At 37.0% G+C, this 23334-nt stretch overlaps 1 protein-coding gene across 2 annotated transcripts in view; it reads left to right on the top strand.

Annotated features, from left to right (window-relative positions):
* Nucleotides 1-23334, top strand: part of PRKD1 (protein kinase D1) — a 330955-nt gene that overhangs the window by 229239 nt on the left and 78382 nt on the right. For both annotated transcript variants that reach the window (XM_047737162.1, XM_047737160.1), the window contains exons 3-4: nt 19440-19571; nt 20557-20717. In XM_047737162.1, the coding sequence (XP_047593118.1) occupies nt 19440-19571; nt 20557-20717 (293 nt within the window). The remainder of the gene's footprint in view (nt 1-19439; nt 19572-20556; nt 20718-23334) is intronic.

Genomic DNA, 23334 nt, shown 5'->3' with positions numbered 1-23334 from the left:
TGTAGGACTGAAGTCTACATAGTTTCTTGCAATCTGACTGATTAATTACAATGTAACTCCTCCTTGAGAATGGACCAGGTGCTGTGGTAATCCAGAAATGGTCACCTTGGTCCCCCCCATCGGGGGGGTCTGCTTCTTTAGGTATGGATGTCTCCAGACCAAGCTGAATTCAGATGAGAATTTCTGATAAAGGACTAGACAGGAAGTAGATACCAAGTGAGTTTACTGGATTAGAGGTGAATGATTCTCATCTAGAAAGTAAACTCAGTAAGACTCAGTAAGCCTGCTTCTTGCTGCTTAGAATCAGTTTCACCAAGGTCCAGGGTGGACCATCAGATCTCCATAAGTGGCATTTTTAATAGAATGGTACCATAGCTCTGAGTCTTATGTAATCTTTCATGCCACAGTGGCCAAGTCCAAATATACATGTGTATTTTAGAGTCTCCAGAGGGGAAACGTGTAGCTTCTCTCCCTTGTTTATCCTAGCAACTAATGAAGGTAGAGATGCTAGGCAAGGGATGGCATCTGTATGGCCCCTGTTTTGCTACCATCATTCCCTGTTCTTATGGGAGATGTTCCCAGCATTGCCTGCGGAGAGTTATTGAACCTGCAGGCAAACACTGATCAGTGGTAAAGGATGTTTGGAAGATGGAAGAATTTTATTACTTCTTACCGAAGTAATAGACTGTCTTTCTCATAGGTTTCTGATTTTAGTAGGCTTGTGTTAAACTGACATATTTGCTCCTGTGCTTTGAAGCATGGCATCAGGCATGTATTTTTGACTGCGTTAGTCCTCACTGATTGTCATTATAGAGTTCAGAGTCACATATGGCATTTGATATTCTTAAAATTTTTATATATAGTAGTTTTTTTTATTTCCTTGCTTAGCAAAATTATGGATGGTGATCACATCTTACTTCAAATATGTCCCTCAATAGCTTGAAAAACAATAAACTGATGCTAAGTTCTAAGTCCTTTTTAAGTGATTGGCTTCTGGAGACCCATGAAAATCAGTGAGGTCAGCCTTGGGCAGTGATTCTCAACCTTGTTGACTCATGAGAGTTTAAAAAAAATTCACGTCTGTGCTCCAAACCAGAATAATTAAATTGGATCCTCTAGAGGTCAGAACCAGAACTTTCCATGGGTTTAAAGCTTTCTAGGTGATTCTAGTGCACAACCAAGGTCAAGAACTTCTGCAGTAGATGCATGCCATTTGTGAGAAGAAAGCACAGGGAGGTTTAGGAAAGTCCAACTGTTTGGACACTGAATAGGAAATATGTATGTGTCTTGTTTTTCCTTCTTAAGGCATAAAGAGGAAAAGAAGTAATGAAAGAGGAGAGAGGTGATGAAAATCTCAGCTCTGCCTTGGGCTTATTAAAGGAGCCAGAGGGCTAGTTATGGGATGCATCAGCAGGATTATCATGATACAGCTACAATCCAAGGACATTTTGCACTTGATACAGACCTAAAGGCATCTCTCTGAACCTCTGCTACCTTATAATGCCAGTTGCTTTGCATAAGAGAAGATCTTTCTTAAAATTGTGTTATTAGTTACCATACAGTACATCATTAGTTTTTTTTTTTTAAGATTTTATTTATTTATTTGAGAGACAGACAGTGAGAGAGAGCATGAGCGAGGAGAAGGTCAGAGAGAGAAGCAGACTCCCCGTGGAGCTGGCAGCCCGATGCGGGACTCGATCCCGGGACTCCAGGATCATGACCTGAGCCGAAGGCAGTCGTCCAACCAACTGAGCCACCCAGGCGTCCCACATCATTAGTTTTTGATGTAGTGTTCCATGATTCATTGTTTGTGTATAACAGCCAGTGCTCCATGCAATCCATGCCCTCCTTAATACCCATCACAGGTTCACCCATTCCCCTACCCCCCTCCCTTCTAAAGACATTCTCCTAATGTCTTCCATGTAATTTCTTATGTTCCACAAGTAAGTGAAACCAAATGATAATTGACTTTCTCTGCTTGACTTATTTCACTCAGCATAATCTCCTCCAGTCCCATCTATGTTGATACAAAAGTTGGGTATTCATCCTTTCTGATGGCTGAGTAATATTCCGTTAGATATATGGACCACATCTTCTTTATCCATTCATCTGTTGAAGAGTATCTTGGCTCTTTCCACAGTTTGACTATTGTGGATATTGCTGCTATGAACATTGGGGTGCATATAGCCCTTCTTTTCACTACATCTGTATATTTGGGGGTAAATACCTAGTACAATTGCTAGGTCATAGAGTACCTCTATTTTTAATTTTTTGAGGAACCCAGGCACTCCCAGAAGCTTTATCTTGATGGTCCTGAAAGTTCATTTTCGTTTTTGTTTTCCTTGCCTTTGGAGACATGTCTTTTTTTTTTTTTTTTAAGATTTTATTTATTTATTTGACAGAGATAAATCACAAGTAAGCAGAGAGGCAGGCAGAGAGAGAGGAGGAAGCAGGCTCCCTGCTGAGCAGAAAGCCCTATGTGGGGCTCGAACCCAGGACCTGGGATCATGACCTGAGCTGAAGGCAGCGGCTTAACCCACTGAGCCACCCAGGCACCCCTGGAGACATGTCTTAAAAGAAGTTGCTGTGGCCGGGGTTCCTGGGTGGCTCAGTGGGTTAAAGCCTCTGCCTTCTGCTCAGGTCATAGTCTCAGGGTCCTGGGATCGAACCCCCCGCATCAGGCTCTCTGCTCAGCAGGGAGCCTTCTTCCCCCTCTGTCTCTGCCTGCCTCTCTGCCTACTTGTGATCTCTGTCAAATAAATAAATAAAATCTTAAAAAAAAAAAAAAAGAAGTTGCTGTGGCTGATGGCAAAGAGATTACTGCCTACATTCTCCTCTAGGATTTTGATGGATTCCTGTCTCACATTGAGGTCTTTTATCCATTTAGAGTTTATCTTTGTGTGTGATGTAAGAGAATGGTCCAGTTTCATCCTTCTGCAGGTGGCTGTCCAATTTTCCTAGCACCATTTATTGAAGAGACTGTCTTTCTTCCATTGGATATTTTTTCCTGCTTTTGTTGAAGATTAGTTGATCAAAGAGTTGAGAGTCCTTATCTCGGCTCTATTCTGTCCCATTGGTCTATGTACAGGAGATTCATTTGGTTTTCTAAATGAGGAAAGAAGTACTTAACATAACTGCTTTCCTCTCCTTTCTTTCTCTTCCTTAGCTTCCAGCAGGCTGCGTTCTGCTGCCTCCCTTACTCTTGCAAAGGTCTCTAACTGATCTGATGTTTAAAGTATGGAGCTGTTTTCTCAGGCCACACAATTTTTCCTTCTCCAAAGGCTTTCTTCCTCCTTCATCTGTGACCATGTGCTCCTGGGTCCCCCTGCTCTGTGCTTCCTCCTCTTTCAAGCCTGCCACCTGGTTCTTTCTTCGCCCTCAGGCCTCAAATCCTAAGTCTTGCTCTACTTCTTACTTCTCAAAGGTCTGTGTAGTCCCTACTGTACTGATGTAGTTTTTACAATTAAACGTTTCATTCTCTCAACTATGGGTCTAAAACATGGGCCTTTCCTTCAAATCTTCCTTTCTTTCCTTTTTTTTTTCTTTTTTTGTGGTGCCAATATTTTGTTTCATGCATCCAAAAACAAGCCAAACTAAAACAACTCCAAAAATAAACAAGCAAAACAAACAACTGGAGTCATATTTGCCTTCCCATTCTTCCATAGCTTGTTCCTTTCTTCTGTATTCTGTTCCCATGCTTCTTTCCTAGCTCAAGGCCTCCTGGGTTCTTGTTGCTTTCTCAAGTGTCTCTGTATTTTCTGTGTTTTCCCTTTACATGCTCTAAACATGAGTCAGCTAATCTCACCAAAACCCTTTTTTATGTAATCCACCTAGCTGGGGAGGGGATCACAAGGCAGTTTCTAAGGTAATGGTAATTTTCTTCATTTGCATAGAAAGTTTGTTATTATTCTTTACTCTACCCATAGTTCTTATATGCTCTTTTCTATATGTGATACTTTTAACTAAAATAAATTCCTGTCTTTTTTTTTTTAAAGACTTTAAATGATGTCTTACTACATTCTAGAGTCTCAACTTGAAATTCCAATGTTGGCCATCAGCTGACCTCAAATAAACTGTCCACTGTCTTTCCCACTTTTTGACTGTAGTAACCTTCCCATCCAGACATGTTGATTCCTTCAATACCCCAAATTTCCCACATTTATTTCCTCTCCTGAACCTTATTCCCACTGTGTTTCTATCTGAGAAATTTTTTTTCTTCTTCAATCCAAGATTAATACTTGCCTTCAACTTTTACAGCATATCGTTCTGTGCAGTCTCCCTTCTCCTTCCCAGGAACTCTTCCTGACCTTTACAATCTCCAAATCCATGTTTGGTTACATACTGTGTTATGGTCTACTTGACCTATTTTGTTTGTTTTTAGTATATTTACCATCTTTCCTCAGCTAGAATATAAAATCCTAGAGGAATGACCATGAATCTTTTGCTACTTTGGAATATGTTGGAGGAGGCTGTATCTGTTTGCTTTAATCATGTTGAGTGTAGAAATAATTCAGAGAGTGTTACTGTAAATGTAGAGTGAGCCAAGAAATGTTGAAGGCCAGATACCATCTTTGAGTGCCAAGAACAATGACCTTTGAAAAGACTTCAAAGCTCTACCAAATGTAATAATCCTACAGGCAAAATCACCTTTTGGATCATTTTGCTTAGAATCCCTTGTGCTAATATTATGTTTATAGCACCCTTTAGGAAGATGGGCTAAAATTGACACATGGTACATGTTGAAACTATTCTCTGCTTATTATCAAATCAATTTTCTTCCATTAAAATTTCCACTTTTAGGGTTTATTTTCATCAGCTTTTTAGATAAATGTGGCACATGGCTTGGGTTTCTGGTTTTTGTCTTTATCATTTTCATCTAGGAAAATTACTAAAAAAGTGTCCAGGAAAATGATTACACTCTCTTCTGCCATATGGCCTTCTGATAGAATGCAGCATTTAATAATGGCTGGAGCTTTTAACTTACCAAAGCTGGAAGTTGATGTACAAATTGTCCTTTGTTTTTAATGTTTATTTTAATGTTTACTTATCATTACAAATAATATTTTATGATTTAAGGTAAGGATTATCATGTTAAATGTATGCTAATCATGTTGTGATTCAAGTATTCACAGTTTATTAATTTAAAACTGCACATTTATATTAAAGTCTATTATTTTCATTACAGATACAACTAAAATCAATTGAGTACTGAAATATATTTTAACAGTAAGATTTATTCACTGTCATATAATTTGGGTTGTAATAATTCATTGGAATGTTCTCTTTACTCTCTGGTATATACAGTCACACACACATACACACACTTACTGATAGAAAAAAAAATTACAATTTCTTTAAGATGTATTAACTTTTTCCCCGCACACTCAAAGAAAGAGAATTGTGTCGGCAATTTTGGTAGAACTTCTATCAAACACCTAAGTACAGACTATTTCAGAACACATGAAAGTTGAAAATCTTGTCAAATACCTTACCCTAACCCAGCAAAATTTTAATACTAAAACGTGGAAAAGACAGTTTAAGAAGGAAAAGGAAATGCCACGGATTGAATGTTTACGTCCCTGAACTTCGCATTGAAATCCCTACTCCGAAGTGATTGATCTTAGGTGGTGATTAGGTCATGAGGGTAGATCCTCATGAATGGGATTAGTGCCCTTATAAAAGATACCCCAGGGGCGCCTGGATGGCTCAGTGGGTTAAAGCCTCTGCCTTCGGCTCAGGTCATGATCCCAGGTCCTGGGATCGAGCCCCGCATTGGGCTCTCTGCTCAGCAAGGAGCCTACTTCCTCCTCTCTCTCTGCCTGCCTCTCTGCCTACTTGTGATCTCTGTCTATCAAATAAATAAATAAAATCTTAAAAAAAAAAAATACCCCAGAGGCGCCTGGGTGGCTCAGTGGGTTAAAGCCTCTGCCTTTGGCTCAGGTCATGATCCCAGGGTCCTGGGATCGAGCCCCGCATCAGGCTCTCTGCTCGGTGGGGAGCCTGCTTCTTCCTCTCTCTCTGCCTGCCTCTCTGCCTGCTTGTGATCTCTGTCAAATAAATAAATAAAATCTTAAAAAAAAAAAAAAAAAAAAAGGTACCCCAGAGAGCTCTATCCCCCCTTCTGCCATCTACAATTAGTGACAGGGAAAGACCTCTATCTGTGAACCAGGAAACAGACTCATCAGACACTGAATCTGCTACTGCCTTGATCTTGGACTTCCCAACCTCCAGAACTGTTGGTTTATAAGCTCTCCAGTCTGTAATATTTTGTTACAGCAGCCCAAGCTGACTAAGACAGAAAGGAAACTAAGAAAGAATAGACTGTGTCCACTAATGGGATGATGAGTGTTTTTAAACACTTAACCATTCACTAGGCACTATGATAAGCCTTTTTCAGAAGTGTAGAAAAATTACATAATTTGCCAGAAATCATTCAGTTACTTAGTAGTAAAATGGTACTTAAAACCCAGGAATACCTGAAATCAGAACCTACAAGCAATTAATGAAATATTTTTTCTTTCTGGATATAAAAGTCCTAAATAAAGTATTGAGAAAAATAGAATCTGTAAGAATACAAAAGAATAATACAAAATAACCAAGTTACTTTAGGAATAAAAAGTTGATTTGACATTATTAGTAAGTCAATTTTTATAATCTTTCATGAATTTTAATAAGAAATAGTTAAATCCACATCATTTTTAACAAGAATATGCAAAGCACAGTCCAATTAAGTTTAAGAAGAAAAGAGCATATTTCAACATTGTTCAGGAAATTCTTAGAAAATGGAATAATGCTACAAAAAAGAAATGAAGTAGAAATATTGGAAAGGAACAGGCAAAGTGATACTAAATTTGTAGCAGATATGATAATTTGGAAAACCCATATGTAGGTCTGGATTCAGGATGATCTAAATTATTCTCCAGAAATCCCCTCTCAAAAGTGTCATGAGTTTTAGCCTAATTTGTCCACATTCAAAACCTGAATTACTGTTACTGTTATCACTCTCATTGTGCAGATGCGGTTACCAACTCCTACAGAATCAGGAATCATGGCCAGGTTTAGACACCTCATAAGTGGTGAAGCTGAGTTTCAAACCAGGTTGTCTTGCTCCACAACTGGCCCTCCTAACGGGTTACACTGTATTGAATAACACAGTCCTTTCTGCCTCCGTGTTATCTACATGCCAGTGTACAGTGAACTCTGCCATCACATGAAATGATACTCGACCATAGGAGAATATTCCTGTAGACTAGGAAAGGAGATACTATCTGAATTTCAAGGATTACATATATAATTTGAGAACTACTTTGTTCCCCTCCCTCTCAGTGCTTGGTATATCTCATGGGAAGAGCATTACTACCTAAAACTGGAATAGGAAATACCATATTTACATAAAAATTTACATCTATCTTCTTTTAAACGTTTTTTTCCTATGCTATTTATCCTTTTTTGTCCTGAAATCACTAGGTAGCTTATTTAGAATTTAGACGCTGATAAAATAAACCCTTTGTTGCTTTAAATAATAATGACATTGGGATTTGCAATGTGAAACAGGAAAGTAGAATTAAATGCTAAATTTCAGATATGACTATTCTGTATGAGAATAAAATGTATATTGAATGAAGAAATGAACAAAATTGCAATAATATTTCACTTACCATACACATGCAGAGCATTTTGATATTCAAAACATGAATGTTGCTGCACAAAATTAATTAAAGCTTGTCCAAACATAGTTAATTTAGATTAAAAATCATAATCTGCAAGTACTCGTGGTGTTTTCTAAAAATTGGTAATGATGATCTCCCAAAATATTTTCTTAAGTAGGACCAAAGTTTATGATTTCAGTTATAAAGGTGGAATGTGATATAAGATCCTATAATAAGTATAGACAGACCTATATATGGGTTATGTCCCCAAACATGTTAATTTGTAAATTAAATATTTAGAACAAGAATAATTTTACACCGGGGCACCTGGGTGGCTCAGTGGGTTAAAGTCTCTGCCTTCAGCTCAGGTCATGATCCCAGGGTCTGGGGATCGAGCCCCACATCGGGCTGTCTGCTCCACAGGGAGCCTGCTTCCTCTTCTTTCTCTCTCTGCCTGCTTCTCTGCCTACTTGTGATCTCTGTCAAATAAATAAATAAAATCTTAAAAAAAAAAAAAGAATAACTTTACACCTGAAAGAATATCATAAATAGAGATAATAGTTCTTAACTAATGTACCAAAGCCCACTGAAACTACAATGTACCCGCAGTGAACTAGGTTTCATGTGCTTATTTACCATCTACATTAGATTCTTTGATCAACTGTCTTTCAAACCTATTTTTTTGTTCTTAATATTGTTGAGAGTTTTTAACATAGTCTAGCTACAAGTCCTTTATCAGAAATGTAATTTGCAAATACTTTCTGCCAGATTGTAGCTTATCTCTTTATTTTCTTAAGAGATCTTTTGAAGATCAGAAGTTTTTAATTTTGATGAAGTCTACCAATTTTTGAAAATTAATGAAAGTGTTGGTTGTATCTAAGAAATCTTTGCTTAGCCCAGGGTCGCAAACATTTTCTCTAAGGTTGTCTTCTAGAAGTTTTATGGTTTAGGTTTTATGTTTAAGTCTATGATCTATTTTGGATTTATTTTTTGCTAATGACAAAAAAAATAAGATTATTATAAATCTACACTATCTACTATGTTTCACCATATTTTGTGTACTACCACAGCGTAATGCCAGATATAATACTGTTATTTTTAAATGTTTTCTCATTAAAATGATTGTGAAACTGTTATTTGAGTTTATAATTATACCTGTTTCAAAAGGTGAGGGAAATGAGGTACAGAGAGATCCTGCAGCTTACAAGTGGTAGGTGGAAACAGCAGTGAAGCCACCTTATCTCCTCCCAAAGTCATTTGCTGTCCAGTGTTGTAAAAAAAAATTGTTTTCAACAGTAAAGTCCATGTGTTACGGATGTCCTGGACTGATCACAAACATTCCTTTCTGCCTCTGCCGTCCCACTGGAACCTGGGCCCTGGATCCTATGACCTTACCAGCCTCAATCTCAGAATGACTATATGCCCTAATGCCCTGCTAGATGGATAAACTGATGGTCTATGGGAAGCATCCCCCTGGGGAGTTGTAAAGCAGGCTGTTTCATATCAACCAGTGGACTACAACTCAGCCATACACAAGAGCGAACTACGGATTCACATACAACATGCATGAATTTGAAACACATTATGCTGACAGAGCTATACTCAAAAGGCTACATTGATGTGACATTTTGAAAAAGGGACAGAAAATAAATCAGGGGTTGCCAGGGCAGGTGGGTGGGGGGAGAGGAGGGGATTGTCTACACAGTGGCATGGGAGAATTTGAGAGGAGTTGATAAAATTGGCCCATTATGGTGTTAGTTACATGATGATTTATTTATCAAAACCGTACACAAAAAAGCATGGATTTTACTTAATTTAAGTTGTACCTCAATGCACCTGACTAAAAAGCATCACCTTAGATTTTCAATGGATCGAGCTCTTATTCTGGTGAGCCAGAGTAGAACAATGAATGAGTCAGCCCAGTTCTTAAAAGCATGTCCCCTTCTCTGGGTCCCCTCAGCAGTAGCGAGAACTATTCCTGCCTGCAGCAAGCCCTGGATTCAGTTCAGCCTGCACTGAATTCTTGCTTCTTCTGCAGTGGGAATACCCAGCAGATTTCACAGCTTTTAAGGGTTCTGTTGTTTATGAGTCCAAAGTAAGCATCTGTTTTTATGAAAGGTACAGTAAAACTTCAACTCAAAGCAAGCATCTAGGACCTCAGTCTGGTGTCTCTGCGTGCAAATGTACTTGTCAACAGTGATGCCATTTGTTGCCAGAAACCCCACGGTCTATCAGAGCATTTCAGAGAGTACTGTACCTCGCCTTGTGTACCACCAGCCTTTTGTAAGCAGTCTAAAGGGTGGTTTGTGCGCGGTTGTTCCTCATGTAAATGAGGTCATTATCCTCTTAAAGGTATAACGTTTCCTGTATGTGCTGGAGCTTTCAAAGAAATAGACTTGACCTTTTTTCCCTCATTCAGGGTGCCCGCAGAGCCTGCCCTCATTAGCTAGAATTTGACTCCATGACATTTTACTTAATTTTCTTTTTCCTCTACGTTGGACACATGGGGCAACCATTTATGTTCTTTCTTGACCTGAGATGCTCTCTAATCTCTTTCCAGCTGTGGCATTTGTCATTCAGTCACATCAGGATATGGTGACCCTTCTTTCCCCATGGCAATTCCTAACTGTTAATTGATTCCTTTTAGAGAAGGAACTAGACACAGTCCTGTGGGCTTAGCTCCATTTAATTAGTGTTAACCAGAACAGTAGATAGAAAAGCAATTTCCTTTGGAGTGGAAACTTATTCTTTATGAGGTAATAGAGGGAACAAAGAGTAATAGTTTTTAAACCCCTTGGATTTTTTAAGTGCTATGGATTGGTAATAGATTTAAAAGCAGTATTGCCTTCTATTAATATTGATGGTGACCATAATATTATAAATAATATTAATAATACCTGGTATTAAAACCAGTTCTTCTGGATCACAAAGCCACCATACTGTTAATCTAAATTATGCTAAGACATTTTTGTGATAACCACCACTGGAACTGGGCTGGTTTCTTTGTGACTTCCTCATAACCCAGTCAGGTGAGCTTTACTAAGCCAGTTTAATAGACAGGGAGACTGAGGTTCAGAGGGGTAAACTGTGACTTACCCACTCATTTGCTATGACCGGGATTAGTAGCCCGGTCTGCTCTGATGCTCTGTCCATGATTTTCATCACTACAACACCATATTGCCTTTACAGTAATAAAGAACTAACAAGGGCATCTCTGAAAAGCATTGCTAGACACTTTTTAAAATAGGATCTAAATTATGATTTTGACAGGCTTCGCTTTTAAACTTCAAATACTATATTTACAGGTTGTTGGGACTTCCTGAAATGTGGAACCTGGGATCTGCAGACAAGCATATGAGTTTTGAAGGCATTGCTTTATTTATTCAACCGTAGTTGAATCATATTAATTGATCATAAATATGTGCATATAAAGTGAGAGAGAAGGTATGATCTCTATCTCCAGCAGTCTGTTATGTCAGACGTGAACAGATAAAGGAGTAAGGAAGGGGATTGCAGTATAGAGTGATACATTTTATAACACAAGGGTGCCCAGGATCTTATGAGAACAGAGAAGAGGACGTTTTACATCAGGTTTGGGGGTGGGGGAGAGGTCATATCACAAAAGTCTTCCCAGAGCAGGTGTTACTCATCACCTGAGTTTGGGGATGAGTGGAGTTAGCTACCTGGGAGTAGCCACATACTGAACAAAACAAAGGTTTGGGTGGAAGACAGGGAAACATGTATCAGTAGCGTCTGGAGCAAAAAGTATGTTGAGGGGAGTATTCCCGGTAGGCTTCTCAGTATGGAAGATGGATGGAATACCGTAACTTTGCCTATAGCTAGTCTTTAGTTACATGGGGTTCTAGTTTGTATCTATTTCATGCTGGTAGCACTTCCAGGCGGGAGGCCTTGCTGCTTCCAAAGCAGATGTTCTCCAACAACCAGAGAGCGTATTTGCCTGGGAGGGAACCAAAGGACGGGTCACTGAGGCCTTAACTCTGACTCTGCTGGTTCATGAACAGATCAAAGGCTGCTTCCTGAGCAGGGTTGTAGCCCTGCCATCGAACACTGCTACTGTCTTGCTGCTTGCTTCTGGTTACACAGAGGGGGGGCGAGGGGGGGGAAGAAGAAGGATTTATTTCTTCCTGAGCAAGAATGAATACATGCAGACTTACCCAGTTTTCATAATAGAACATAGGCCTTGTCACCTGTACGTCTGGTGTCTAACAATGCATGGGGGGCTGCCTTTGTATGTTAGTAGTTATATTCTGAATACCGGAAAGTATTAATATAACTAGCTTTCTGTGACCTGGCTTTATATAATTATCATAAATAAACCTATTGTAACTATGCTTTAAAAAGAGACTATTATTATTACCCTTTGGCAAGTCAGCCAGTAGTGCCTGCTACATGTTCATGTTCATGAACTTTCCCATTCAGTTTATGCCATCACTATTAAGATTTATGAGCTCCTCTTACTTTCTACATAGATTTGATGAACATTCACTTCTGTTTTCTTCATGTTGGTATTTTATTTGAACTTCTTATTCATCATGTGTAACATATATACTATAATATTACACATATATATGTGTATGTATATATACATATATTTCCTGTGTTTTCTTATTACCATATTATAGGACTATTTCCTGTAATATAGGAAATATGAAATACTTTTATGAGCTATAAATATGTTATAAATTATTTGTGATTTATAAATATTATATAAAATATATGTCTTATAATATAGGAAATGAGTTTCTAAATTATATTTTCCCCCATGTAGCTAATTGTTAATCATTTGTTAAATGTATTTCTGCGGCACTGATTTACGGTATTTCCTCCATCATATTTTAAATTCATATATAGAGTGGATTACTATGCAATCAAGACCTGTCCTTTTTCTCTCTCTTTTGTCTTACACACAGCTAGGACATTTTTAAGATATCATAGTTTTATAGAATATTCTGATATTAACTAGCGCTTAATTTCTTCTTTACTCTCCTTATAAACTCTTCCATTTGCATCAGAATATTTTCTGTTTTTCTTATAGAAGGACTTCAGAATAATTTCATTAAGCCCAATAAGATTTTGTTAGAATATTCTGTTGGGATATTGCAGTAGATGTTTTCTTAAGATGAAGAGTGAATTTTGAGCCCTCTTGTATAATTTATTATGACCTATTTTAAGTAGTTCATTTAAAGCCCTTAGATAATCTTTGTTCATCTACACTCTTTTCTTCTCAAATGTCTTTGTTCTTCTAATTTTTTGTTGTTTGAAAATAGTTGTCTTCCCCTAGAAAAGATAGGGAAAGAATTACAACTGAAAAATTCAGCTTTTCTATTTTGTTTGCTAGCATTAAAGTGTTTGTTTTGTTTTGTTTTTCATGGTTAAGGGCTATCTCAGGTCATCCTTTCCACATATAACACGGCTACAAGGCCTTTTGTTCTGTTTCAGGATTTTTCAAAGCTTTGGCTTTTTCTTTCTGTTAGTCTTCTTGGTGTGGCTCTTACTGTCCGGAACCACCATTTGCCCTCACCTGACTCTGTGCTACCCCTTCTGCAGCTGATGCATTTTCTTTTTTAGTACGAGCTTGTCAGAGAGTTCCCTGGGTGGTTACATCAGTTTCTCTAGCTCCCACCCCTTTTTCTTCCTAAACAGGGTAACTTGGTATTGTGCTATCAATCTGGCTTGAGAGACCATTCTTCTTAGAGCCGTATATTTTTTTTTTAAGGGTCTCTGGCCATGGACTTATAAAATATTTTCCCAGAACTTTCTGAACTGCCTAATCAAACATATCTAAATACATTTTATGGTTTTTTTTTTCCTCTTGGCTGCTTTAATCTCTGGGATATTCATAGCCTCCCAAGTTCCCATCATTGTACCTCACTAACGTTTTTCTGGCCACATATGAGTCAAAAATGGAAATTCCCATCTCATTTCTTCAAAGGGAGAATCTGGTAGAAACATAGCTTAGAGAGACTGGGACAAATGAAGAAGCAGAAAGAAATGACCAGATATGTGTGTATGAGGGGCAGAGGTAGTACAGACATATGCAAACTTAATTTTACAAGCACCGTCAAATATGTGGGCCATAATAGCATCTAAATGATCTGTTGTCAAACTTCAGGTAACTGTCGCATGGACTGTTGGGAATCCCTTTGCTAACCATCCTGACAGTGCACCAAAGATGAAATGTCAAGAACTCCCAGTAATTATAATTACAAAGAAATATGTAGCTAATCCTATAAATTGTCTATAATTAAATAAAATCGGACTATATAAAAATGTTCCCTTTTGGGGCACCTGGCTGGCTCAGTCGTTAAGCATCTGCCTTAGGCTAAGGTCCAGATCCCAGGGTCCTGGGATCGAGCCCCGGATTGTGCTCCCCGCTCTCCAGCAAGCATGCTTCTTCTTCTCCCACTGTCCCTGTTTGTGTTCCTCTCTTGCTGTGTCTCTCTCTGTCAAATAGATAAATAAAATCTTAAAAAAAAAAAAAAAGTTCCCTCTTGGGGCATCTGGGTAGCTCAGTGGGTTAAGCTTCTACCTTCGGCTCAGGTCATGATCTCAGGGTCCTGGGATCGAGCCCCTCATCTGGCTCTCTGCTCAGCAGGGAGCCTGCTTCCCCTTCTCTCTCTGCCTGCCTCTCTGCCTCCTTGTGATCTCGCTCTCTGTCAAATAAATAAATAAAATCTTAAAAAAAAAAAGTTTCCTCTAGTCCCATTCTCTACTTTTCACAATATAATACACTTCATCCTTTGGTCCTCTTCTGTGTCTGTCCTTGAGGAAGCTTTCCCTGACAGATCCAGGCAGTTCTAGTCACCCTTTTGTGTTTTTTCTCTGCATTTTCTATTATGATTTTTATGGATCTGTCATCCTCACTTTGACTTTGAACCCTCAACAACAGATACAGTTCCTAGTCATGTTTCTATTTCAAACATGTACGACATTACTTAGTAGGTTGTAGATACATCAATAAAACTAGTGTCCGTCAACTACATGCTTAAAGATATTAGGACCACTTGGCCTCCGCGAGCTAATTTATGAAAGATGTGGACCATATCGAAGTTACAAAGGAGTGTTTGGGTCTCAGTATAAAAAAAAAAAATCTTTCTACTAATTTGAGATATTCACAAATGGAAGAAACTGATTTGCAAGGAGTCATCATTCCACCAATGGAAACTCTCAAAGAACAGAGGATGATTTATGTATATCTGTTATGTGTGTCTGGATAAATGATGGGATGTTAAAGGACAGAATGGTTTCTTAGCCTTAAAACTGACGAGTATGTGTTTTTACGTGGGAATGGTATCCAGAAGCTCTTTGCAATATTCTGGAGGTTAAGGAAAGACAAATTTATCTACAACAAATCTTAACAGCTTTAAAAAACTTCATAATGTTTTGCTCTTGGCCATAACCGGCAACACCGGTTATCACGTGGACACAAAATTCCAATTGGCTGTTAGTGATGTATTACCTTTGATTTTGTGACAATTTAAAAACGAGTTATTGTTACTAATTCCTATTTGTTTGGAGGCAGAAGGCTTTCAAAAAAATGGAGTCCATGCAGAAAGTGTATTAAAAAGATAGTTGATCATAATTGGAATTAATTTCATTCTATGATTATTACATGGACTCCTTTTCTTCCAGTATCTTTTGCATCTCTGAGATAAGGATGCATGATACAAGGTTAGTGTGTTATATCTAATTGCGAGTTTAAAAAAATCTTTTCTAGTGATTAATAAAATAAAGCTGCAGTTTATAATCCATAGTGTTTTTAATGGTCAGAGAAATATGATAATTTGATCCAGAGCAGCTTAAAGAATTTGTATGATTCAGGTGTGAAAACTGAATCAAGATCCTATTTCACCTAGGACAGCTCCTTAATTTCTCTGAGACTCAGTTTTCTCATTTGTAAAGTAGGGATGATAATATCTACTTCATAGATTGTTCATGAAAAATGGAAAGAGATGATACTTGCAATGTGTTAACTTTTTCTCTTATATCTGTCCCAAATTGTTGATGCCAGGAAGGGTTAATGTTTCTGGGGTACCTGGGTGGCTCAGTAATTAAGCATCTGCCTTGGGCTCAGGTCAAGGACCCTGGGATCAAGCCCCACATCGCATTGGGCTCCCTGCTCAGCTGGAAGCGGGCTTCTCCCTTTCACACTCCCTGTGCTTTTGTTCCCTCTCTAGTTGTCTCTCTCTCTCTCTCTCTCTCTGTGTCAAATAAATAAAATAAAATCTTTAAAAAAAAAAAAAAGTGAATGATTCTCCCAAATTGCCAAAATTATCAATAAAAAAAAATTACTGAAAATCTTGGAGGAGCTGACATTATTTTATTTTATTATGCAAATAATTTTGACCTCCAGAGATTATTTATTTTGCTTCAGAAGGCTCATTTCTTCTGTACTACTAACCAAACAGTTTATTCCATTTTGTGCAACAATTCATAATGAATCTTAAAAGAACTACTGATTATTTTAGAGTTTTTGGCTCAATTACCTGTTTCAAATGCTCAGTGACTAAGGAAAGTATGTCATTTTCTCCTCTCCTGCACACTGGTGTATAACAATAGACTTTGAATAGAGCAAATCAAAGAGACACAAATACCAGTATAAGGGGCCCATTGTGCTTAGTTTGTAGCCCTGTCACATGCTTTTAATTTAGGTCGGTTGATTGATTATGACAAACTGACAGATAGCACATTGTTCCTCTCTTGGAGTCTCTAGACACTTTAATATTCGTACTCTTATCTGTCCATTTTGATTCCAAAACTTAAGTGAAATGGAATTACAGCATTCACTTTGTTTTCCTGTGCTAAGTGATTATCTCTGAAGTGCAATTTTGTGATTAGGCGAGATGGCATGCATACACTCAGCTAATGCTGATTTCCCCCAGGGTGCAGAACAGGTAAATTCATAATGAATGGATGTTGTGCTTTGATTTCAAATGGATGTAAAACCTCCCTACACTTGGTAGTTTTATTTTAAAAATGTATTTAATTATTCTAAAATTAACAGGAGAATATTAAAATTGAACTTTAGAAAATGGCATTTAAACATAAGTCAAGGGTGCTAACTGCTTATGAATGTTAATCCCCTTCAAGAAGTGAAAAAACAAACTTACCTGACATAAATGGGGTGGGGGGTGGAGGAGTGTGGTCATTGAAAATCTTCAGGTAAATTATTTATATTTTTTCTGATTAATTCAAAAATATCTGAATACACAGCTTAGTTTTCGTATTCTCAAATACTAATATTCCTTATTTTGAAAACCACAATAATGATTAACTAATTGGTATTATAGTATCATCATAGTTGTTTGGTCCTGAGGGATGACTTTTTTAGGAGGAGGGGAAAAGAAGAGGTAAAGAGTTAATGATCTGCACAGAGTATTTTCTTTGATATTTTAAAAACAAATTTTATCTGTAAGTAAGAGAGCTCAGTTTTAAAGAGAATTTACCATCCCCAAATTAGATGTGTTTTGACCAAACCACAAAAGTAGATGATTGGTACCCAAATCATGCTCCTTTACTGATAGGCATTGACTATAATATTGTGAATCTTGAAGTGAGAAACATAGTATGCAATTTCTCAAACTTATTTCAGTTGATATCCTTTTTATAAAGAATATTAACACTAGTCAGAACTTCATGTAGACAGTGTTGGTACATGGTTGTTGGTGGTTTTTTGGTCAGCTTCTTCTTCCCATACTTAAATCTCTTAGCATAATATTCAATATATACTAAGAGCTCAAGAAATCCTAATTATTCTTGTTATTTTAATTATCTCTCCAACTGAGTAAAAGTCATAATTTTAATAAGCTGATTTTCAACAATAAAGCACATTAATTTAGAATAAAGTGCTTTTATTCAAGGCTCAAAGAACAATCAACCCATTAAAATTTTTTTGCTCTTCTATTACGGTCCAGTTGTATGTCCTGTGAACCATCAGTAATATTCTTTCTGCTGGAAGTGATTCACTTTCCTGAACGTTCTGTTATCACTTGTCCTGAGGGACGTGATACCCTCAGAGTTGTCCTCATAATTTTGGACACCTACCTAGCAGAGGTGAATGGCCTACATTTTCAGTATGCACTCTATGATACCTTCATACCTGAGTTAACAAGGTAAGCACTTCGAAGTACACTCAGTGAGTGATTTTTTAGCCTGTAGCTTGCTCTCCGAGGAGGCAGTGGGAAAACTGCAAATATTTATTCCCCACAGCATGGGGCTATTGGACATAACTCTTTGGGTGGAGATAGGGAAGACAAAATGTAACGATGGCATGATGAGAAGGACAGTGATTTGGGAGCCAGAACATCTATGGGTTGTAGTTTTAGTTCTCTTTAGTATTGTAGGCCACATTTTATTGTTTCTCTGAAACTTGGGAGTCATTTTATACTTATTATTGGGGAGGGGGATTGTTTGTTTTTAACCTATCTTTCTTGCTAGTTGGGTAGGCTCTGTAGAGATGTCTTACTTGTCATTAGATCTTTATCCCCATTTTTACCATCGATAACACTGAAGGTGCTTAACAGAGGTGTCTTGAAAAAGTAAGGCAAGAAGGCAACCAGAAGGAAGAGAGAGGGGCAGAGTAGAACAATATATTTAAGGCCTAAGTTCTCCTCCCAAGTTCTCTTTGAATAAAACCTCATGAAATCAAGTGCACATGGTCCTAGCTTTAATGGAAGTGTAAACTTTTAGGGCTTGGAGAAGTTACCATCAGCCAGATCTCTTTTTATGTCTGGGAAACTGACGCTCATGATGATTAAGTGAGGTGTCACTTGAATAATAGCAAAGCTGCATCCAGCTCTTCTCCTTCCCATGTCAGCTCTCCCTGGACTGTTGTAGGTAAGCTCAGCATTAACCTCCATATGCAAATAAATCCAGAAAGATATACCTCCTGCCCGTTAGAATTTTGGGAAAGTGGGTGGTCTTTAACTTTCAATTCTCTGTATCTTTCTTGACTTGAACAACAATAAAAACCATAAACTACTTTTGAAACACCATAAAAAATATCATTTGGAAAAATATAACTTAAAAGAGTAATGAAATTTAATACTTTGCAGGAGTACCATATACGATAAGTAGCAATATCCAATAACAAAAAGTACCCCACATCATCAACACGATGCTTAAGTGTATTTCTTAAGGAGTGGATTGGAATTCACCAGAGTGTGTATTTAAGTCACTCTTACATATTGTTAAAGAAGCTGCTTAGTTATTTTTAGGTCATAATAAATGGTTGTTTGTATTGCCTAAGAGTTCAAACAAACCTATCTCCCCAAGAAGAAGATGCTCAGATTTCTCATCTGTCTTCCAGTGGGGCCCCACTCTTCTGATGTAGCTTTTCATGGTCATAATTCAACTATCCCATCTTCTGATCTGTCAAATTCAATCCACCAAATTTTTTTTCATTAGTATTTCTGATTGCCTTTCTGGGGAAGAAAAAGCAAAATATTTTAAAGTAACATCTGGTATTTGTAAATCTGATTGAACTGTCCTTTGATTCATGCTTTCTTCCACATTTTACCTATTCTCAAAGTGCCCTGAGACTTTGACTTGTAGGAAGAGGGGAGAGAGGCTATGCCGTGCCACCAATGGTAAAGCTGTGGGTGGGAAGAATGGAATCTCACAGCTAATGCCAAGCACCGTTGCATCTTATTTTTCCTGACTTTGCCCAGAGCGTTATATCCATACTTGCATATTAATTATCCTGTATGCTAATTACCTACAGATCAGAGTATCCATTTGACTTATTTCCCGATCTTACTATTTCTACAGCTTCTGCCACCTTTGAAGACTTTCAGATTCGTCCCCACGCTCTTTTTGTTCATTCATACAGAGCTCCAGCTTTCTGTGATCACTGTGGAGAAATGCTGTGGGGGTTGGTGCGTCAAGGCCTTAAATGTGAAGGTAAGGTCTTTCCTTCCCCAATCAAGTCAATCACATGTGGGAACATATGAGCTATCTGCTTACGTTGTGCCCTCTACAATAATGTCTTCTTTCCCTCAAATGTCTTCTAGCGATTTTGGGGTGCATAGATTCTGTTCTGTTCATTTCTTTACATTTCCTGTCTTCAGCATATTTGCTCTGATCCAGGAAACTTGACACTCATACCGTTTCCCCCATATTTTGTAGCTATTTCTTTTGTGTTATTTTGGCAACAAACTAAAAATATTATCTGCATCTTCGGTCAGAATTTGGATTAGTAGACATTCAATAAATGTTTGTTGAAATGAGCAGAGATTTAGGAGGCTCATCAGACCATGCAAGGTCATTCAGCTGAAGAGTGGCTGATGAGCTTGTCCCCCTGTTTCTCATGTGAACAATGAATAGTGGGAATATTGAAAAGAAAGTGGTGTGTTCCTAATTATCTACCTTGTGGAAACTACATGTAAGTTATTCTACATATTTTCTTAATTCTACATGGTTATTAGACCTATTCTATAGATAGCAAAACTGAGGTTTGCAAGGTCATGTGGACAAAAAATTGTGAACCCGGGATTCAAATCAATGTAGTTCAAAAGTGTGATGCTCTCTGATTAACTTTCCCTTATGTATCCACTCACATTAAAACTTGTGGCAGTTAAAAATGCACCTCAGGTGATCCCTCTGGGTTTTTGTTGCTAGATCCCTTGGAACCCAAGTCCATTCTATCAAAGAACATTTGTTTTAAAATGGTAACTAGAATAGATGCTGAGCTTGTCCAATAGAATCAGAATTCAAAACCCACCCTATTTACAAAATGTGAAAAGAGATCAGAAAAAGCTCAAGAGAAAATTTGAATTTCCAAATAGCCTCAAGAAATAGTACTATTTTAAAAAATGCATAATTTAATACTGGAAGAGCTTTTAATTTATGGTTGAACAAAAAATCATTTTTTACTTTCTCTTTCCAGGATGCGGTCTAAATTACCATAAGAGATGTGCATTTAAAATCCCCAACAATTGCAGTGGCGTGAGGAGGAGAAGGCTCTCCAACGTTTCCCTCACTGGGCTCAGCACCGTCCGTACAGCGTCTGCTGAGCTCTCTACCAGTGCCCCTGATGAGCCTCTCCTGGTACAGCCTCCTGTTTATCCTTTTATCCTTTTACATGAGAACCTGTGGGACAGTGTGATAACAGTGTCAATCAAGACAGGGCCCTGGGAGGGAGGACACAGCCAGGGTGTTAATGACTAGGTTTCTTCAGGGCCTGTGCTATAGGTTGGTCAGTGCTTCATCAAATATCCAACAGCTTTGAGTTTGCTTTTATCTATGAGCCTCCTGCAATTAGAGATATGTGAGGTTTCATCGTGGCCATCAGGCCAGAGCAGCACAAATTCATGTGTGACTATTGCAAAACATAGTTTGTTGGAATTTAGAAACCAGAGATAAAAGAAGTACTTCTCCAAAGATGATTAGAGTACTTTGTGACGTAGCTGAATATTTATTCTGGGAGAAAATTTTAAATTTGCTCTTATGAAAATAGGAAAGACTTTAATGTCTTGGCATCACTAGCATACATTTTGGGATATTGTCAGGGTGACACTGATTGACAAATACTGAGAAAAATTGGACTTGAATACTTTAAATATTTCCATTAGCTCTAAAAATACTTATCGTATGGATATCACTTAAATATTCTTTTTTAAGACAGTTAAATTGGATTTTCCCAAACATTCAAAACCAAGTAAAAATTGTGGTAATTATGTGAATTATTTAAAATAAGAACATAAGCTAACAGTGTGAGACATTAAATTTCCCATATTTACTCCATGCGCCCCAAAGAATATTAGAAAGACTTTTTATAATCTAGCTATTGTAAAAAGCAATTAAAAATTATTACAACATTAAGGTTAAATTCATCCTTCTTGGAGTGGAGAGAGGCAATAAATTTTGAAGACATCTCTAAGAAAGGTGTATCAATGAGTCCCTTGTTTGGAAAATGTTTTATTTTGATCTTTATATCATTTAAATTTTGTTACAGCATAAACCAGACATATAGCCCAAATGAATGCCCATTTTGGTAAATAGGAAAATGTTATAGTCTGTCTTCCCAAGACTTCCTTTTGAGACCTTGTTGTGTTTTCAGTCTGTCTTTCATGAAGGAAACCTGTTGAGGGAAGGCAAGTACTTAATCCTGCCATTAACTAGAAGAATATCTTATGTTTGGTAACTATTCAAAATGTATGTGTGTGATATTATCCTGTAATGTTACATTATTGGAAACTAGTGATAGTCTAATTGGAAGATGCTTAAATCAAAAGCTATTTACTTTTTCAAATAATTCATGTCAGCTTCCCAATTCTGAAGTTCCTTGATTTAGTTTTAATTTTTATAGGTAGTGATTTTTCAAGTTATAGCAGTTACCCTCACTTTTAAGTCAGTCACTGAGACAATGCTTTTAGAATACTTAAAAATAAGTTTAAGAAGCAAAATTGTAAATTAATTGTATATTATTTTTAGTTTTACCAAGAAAAGTTCTTAAAATTTTATCTAACATCCCACAAGAAATCTAAAGCTCTAAAGCCATTCGTTTTTGGAATAGATTAGAATCTAGATGATTAATGCTAAAGATCCTTCTTTTAGATCTATGTTAACTTTCCATAATATATACATATACATCTATCACATTTATACATATACATACACATACAGCCATATAAATAATATAGAACGTTACATACATAATTTAGATTTTATAAGTATAAATTGAATTACATATTTAAATTATATGCGTGTATATATTTATAAATATATATAATTTATATGTAAATATAATTTAGGTTACATAACTATAGTCTTTAACATGGGCTTTTAAATCAAATTATTTAATTGCTTTATTTAACCAAATTAAATAATTATTTCATCATTTGAATTACTTGATTACAAGCTATATTTTACACGAAATCTTGAAATTCATTAGTGCTTTATTGCTGAATGGAAATTCTTATAGTAGAATGCTTAAAATGTTTTAATGTATTTTTTAAAATCCGATTTTAACCATGTCTGTCAAAGAGACTTATAAGATTGTGACCAACTCAGAAATTTGTGAGGTGAGAAAATACTGGAGCCATAAAATACTTTGAAAGATATTATTATCATAAATTTTCATAACGTACTATAAAATGCCCAACAGGTAGCCTTTAAATGAGAAATGACTTTGGAAATAATATTTGTGACACTATTTGAAAAGTCATGTTTTACATGTATCAAAGCTCTTTGTGCCCTTATGGTATACCTATTTATCTCTCCTTTTATCCAATACCTGAGAAAGGAAGCCAACACTGGCCCACTTTGAGAGGGGACATATTTTCTGGTTGTCTTGGGTCATGGTCATGCCTTACCTACTTTATGTAGGGACAAAACCACCTTGGCCTACCCAGGCATTTTGGAGTACAGTGATTATGTCCTTTATCCATGGGCAAGACATGAAAGGTCAGTAATTGCAATTTAAAATTTATAGTAAATGCCTAATCAAAAGTAATATTATGGCAATAATAATAAAGTTATAGATACTATAAAAGATATTTTTCCATTTCTGAAAAAGACAATGACCAAGATAAAAAGATGGCAATGCAGCATTGATTATTAATTCCATTATTCATCCATGTTGCAGTTATGCCATGACAAGTGTATAGATTTTTCTCTCAAACATAAGAAAATGATTTTCCCTGTCCATTGTTGATGGGTTATT

This window comes from Lutra lutra, chromosome 7 (assembly GCF_902655055.1).
Source record: "Lutra lutra chromosome 7, mLutLut1.2, whole genome shotgun sequence".
Lineage (NCBI taxonomy): Eukaryota > Metazoa > Chordata > Mammalia > Carnivora > Mustelidae > Lutra > Lutra lutra.
This window is presented reverse-complemented; position numbering and strand designations above follow the sequence as displayed.